Source organism: Protobothrops mucrosquamatus, unplaced genomic scaffold, assembly GCF_001527695.2.
Source record: "Protobothrops mucrosquamatus isolate PMUCROS unplaced genomic scaffold, P.Mucros_1.0 scaffold6010, whole genome shotgun sequence".
In the NCBI taxonomy this organism is placed as follows: domain Eukaryota; kingdom Metazoa; phylum Chordata; class Lepidosauria; order Squamata; family Viperidae; genus Protobothrops; species Protobothrops mucrosquamatus.
The window spans coordinates 28,165-30,829 of NW_015391849.1; the positions used below are offsets into that span (position 1 = coordinate 28,165).

Sequence of the window (2,665 nt, forward strand, 5' to 3'; positions counted from 1 at the left end):
TAATGATTTTAATAAGACACAGCTATAAATATTTGGTTTTTAATTGGCTTTTATAGGGGAAATGTTTTGTGTTGTTTTAACATGCTGTGAGCCGCCCTGAGTCCCGTGGGGAGAAGGGCGGCATATAAGTTAATGGAAATAAAATAAATAAATAAATAAATCATGCCTGACTGGGGGGGGGGTTGGATGAGAAGACCTCTAAGGCCCCTTCCAGCTCTTCTCTCCTCTCCTCTCCTCTCCTCTCCTCTCCTCTCCTTCTATTCTTGGGTGGCTGAGGAATTCTGGGAGTTGAAGTCCACAAGTCTTAACGTTGCCAAGGATGGGGACCTCTGATGTAGGCCAATACTAATGTTATTGTAAAGTTATTGTAACAGAATTAGTCTGAATTAGGCTTTCCCCCTCTCTGCCTTTATCTTCATGAGAACCAGGCAGGATTTTGTCTGAGATGCTTTCTCAGGTTACAGTTCTGCTCTAGACTCAGCTTTCTGTTATCCGATTGTCGTCTGGGTAGTATCTTTCCCCTTGAGGCAATTCCCTCCACAACAAGTCAATCAAATTGAGCTTGACCAAATATTCAGAAAGGCAGTCCGAACCTTCCCGTCGGAAGTTTTGAATTTAGAGTTACCCAGACTGACAAACACAGCTTTAACACCAATCCCAAACACAAATAGATAGGTAACTTTTATTGTCGTTGTTTTTTTTTAACTGTGGGCACAATGGCACAGATTAAAAATGAAATGCAGTTGCTTGCTCTCAAAGTGTACACCAGGGGTAGTCAACCTGGGCTCTTTTATGACTCGTGGACTTCAACTCCCAGAATTCCTGAGCCAGCTAAGCTGGCTCAGGAATTCTGGGAATTGAAGTCCACGAGTCATAAAAGAGCCCAGGTTGACTACCCCTGGTGTACACATACCCAACATGCATTTAAACATACTATATACAACGTAGTATACGACATACAAATCACGCAGGTTTGGCTCTTGAGCGGGCCAAAGGCTCTTGATCAAGGCTGTTGGGGGATTCTGGGAGTTGAAGTTCACACTTCTTCAAATTGCCAGGGTTGAGAAACAGACTTATTTCTGTAAGATGGCCCAAGTCCAGAGTTCCTAAGTTAGACCCCCCAAAGCCTTGCACTGCAGCCTGGTTCTCTGTACAATATTCCTCCAAGCAGAGGATCCACTTGAAATCTGGATCCGGTTCCTGGCTCACTTCTAAGGCAGATATCGCTTTGGATCTCCCATAAAAGGTTTTCCTGGAGCTTGGTTGAACTGAGCCATCAGGAAGACCCCAACGGTGCCAAAGATAAAAACGGAGGCCATGATGAGGAAACAGACCCGGTCAATGACTCTCCCCACCAGGATCCATTCTTCATTTTCCTGGAAAGAAAGAAAAAAAAATCAAGGAAACTTGGGGGAAAAAAAGTTAATTTTCCCGGAAGGAAGGAAGGAAGGAAAAGTCAGGGGAACCGCAAAGCAGAATCTCTCCAAATGGAGAAGAACAGTGGGCCCATAGGAGACATCCTGATAACCAGGGTTATATAATGTAGAACCACAGTTGTATGCCATCCAAGGCTTCCCGGTCCTTTCAAAAAGGCAACTCAAATTCTGCCTTCCCACCGAAGAGTCAAAAAAGTCAAGATGGCCGCCGCATATGTGTGTGTGATACAAATTAAAACAAGAGCAGGATTTCCATCATGGTTGCAGCTCCTATTGCTTTTTCACACACACACACACACACACACACAAAGGATGATCCAGCTTTTCTCCTCACATGTGTGGGCTTCACAGCATGGACACGTGGACTTCAACTCCCAGAATTCCCCCAAAAGCATACATGGCTGGGGAATTCTGGGAGTTGAAGCCCACGCCATCTTAAAGTTGCCAAGGTTGGGAAATTGTTAAACTAGGTCGAGGCTATCTTTGGGGGATTTTTGAGAAGTCAGGGGCCTTCAAACATGGCCCTTTTATGACTTGTGGACTTCAACTCCCAGAATTCCTCAGCCAGCCTCCATTTTGTTTGTTAGATTTAAGACAGGGGTCTTCAAACTTGGCCCTTTTATGACTTGTGGACTTCAACTCCCAGAATTCCTCAGCCAGCCTCCATTTTGTTTGTTAGATTTAAGCCAGGGGTCTTCAAACTGGGCCCTTTTATGACTTGTGGAATTCAACTCTCAGAATTCCTCAGCCAGCCTCCATTTTGTTTGTTAGATTTAAGACGGGGGTCTTCAAACTGGGCCCTTTTATGACTTGTGAACTTCAACTCCCAGAAGTTGCATGTCTGGCTGAGGAATTCTGGGAGTTGAAGTTCACAAGCAGGGGTCTTCAAACTTGCCCCCCCTCATCTTGCTGATTTTGACACAAGCACACACCCTTCCCAGTGTCCTTGTTGGAGAAGGGGGCAGCTAACCCAACTTTCCACTGAGTTGGAAACCTTTGTAAGAAAGAAGGAGAGGGAGGGGGAAAAAAACCCCTTCCTTTTTACAGAAAAAAATAGAATTTTTCAAAGGCCGTGACACGGCCGACAAGTGGGACACCTTTCATGCCAAAACACGGAACAAAAAGAAGTTTCCCCCGCAGAACAATTTGTTTTCCGGCACTTTAAATCTAACTTATTTATGAAATCCAAATGAGGGAAATAAGGAGAGAGGTTGAAAATAGACCCAGCT

The 2,665-nt window shown here is 44.7% G+C and overlaps 1 protein-coding gene across 1 annotated transcript in view; it reads right to left on the reverse strand.

Annotated features, from left to right (window-relative positions):
• Window positions 1-1,211: 1,211 nt before the first annotated feature.
• LOC107300043 (acetylcholine receptor subunit gamma-like) overlaps window positions 1,212-2,665 on the reverse strand; it is a gene marked incomplete at its 5' end in the record, with an annotated part of 17,642 nt that continues 16,188 nt past the window's right edge. The window contains 2 exons of the mRNA XM_015829387.1: window positions 1,212-1,376; window positions 1,467-1,479. Coding sequence (XP_015684873.1) covers window positions 1,212-1,376; window positions 1,467-1,479 — 178 coding nt within the window. The remainder of the gene's footprint in view (window positions 1,377-1,466; window positions 1,480-2,665) is intronic.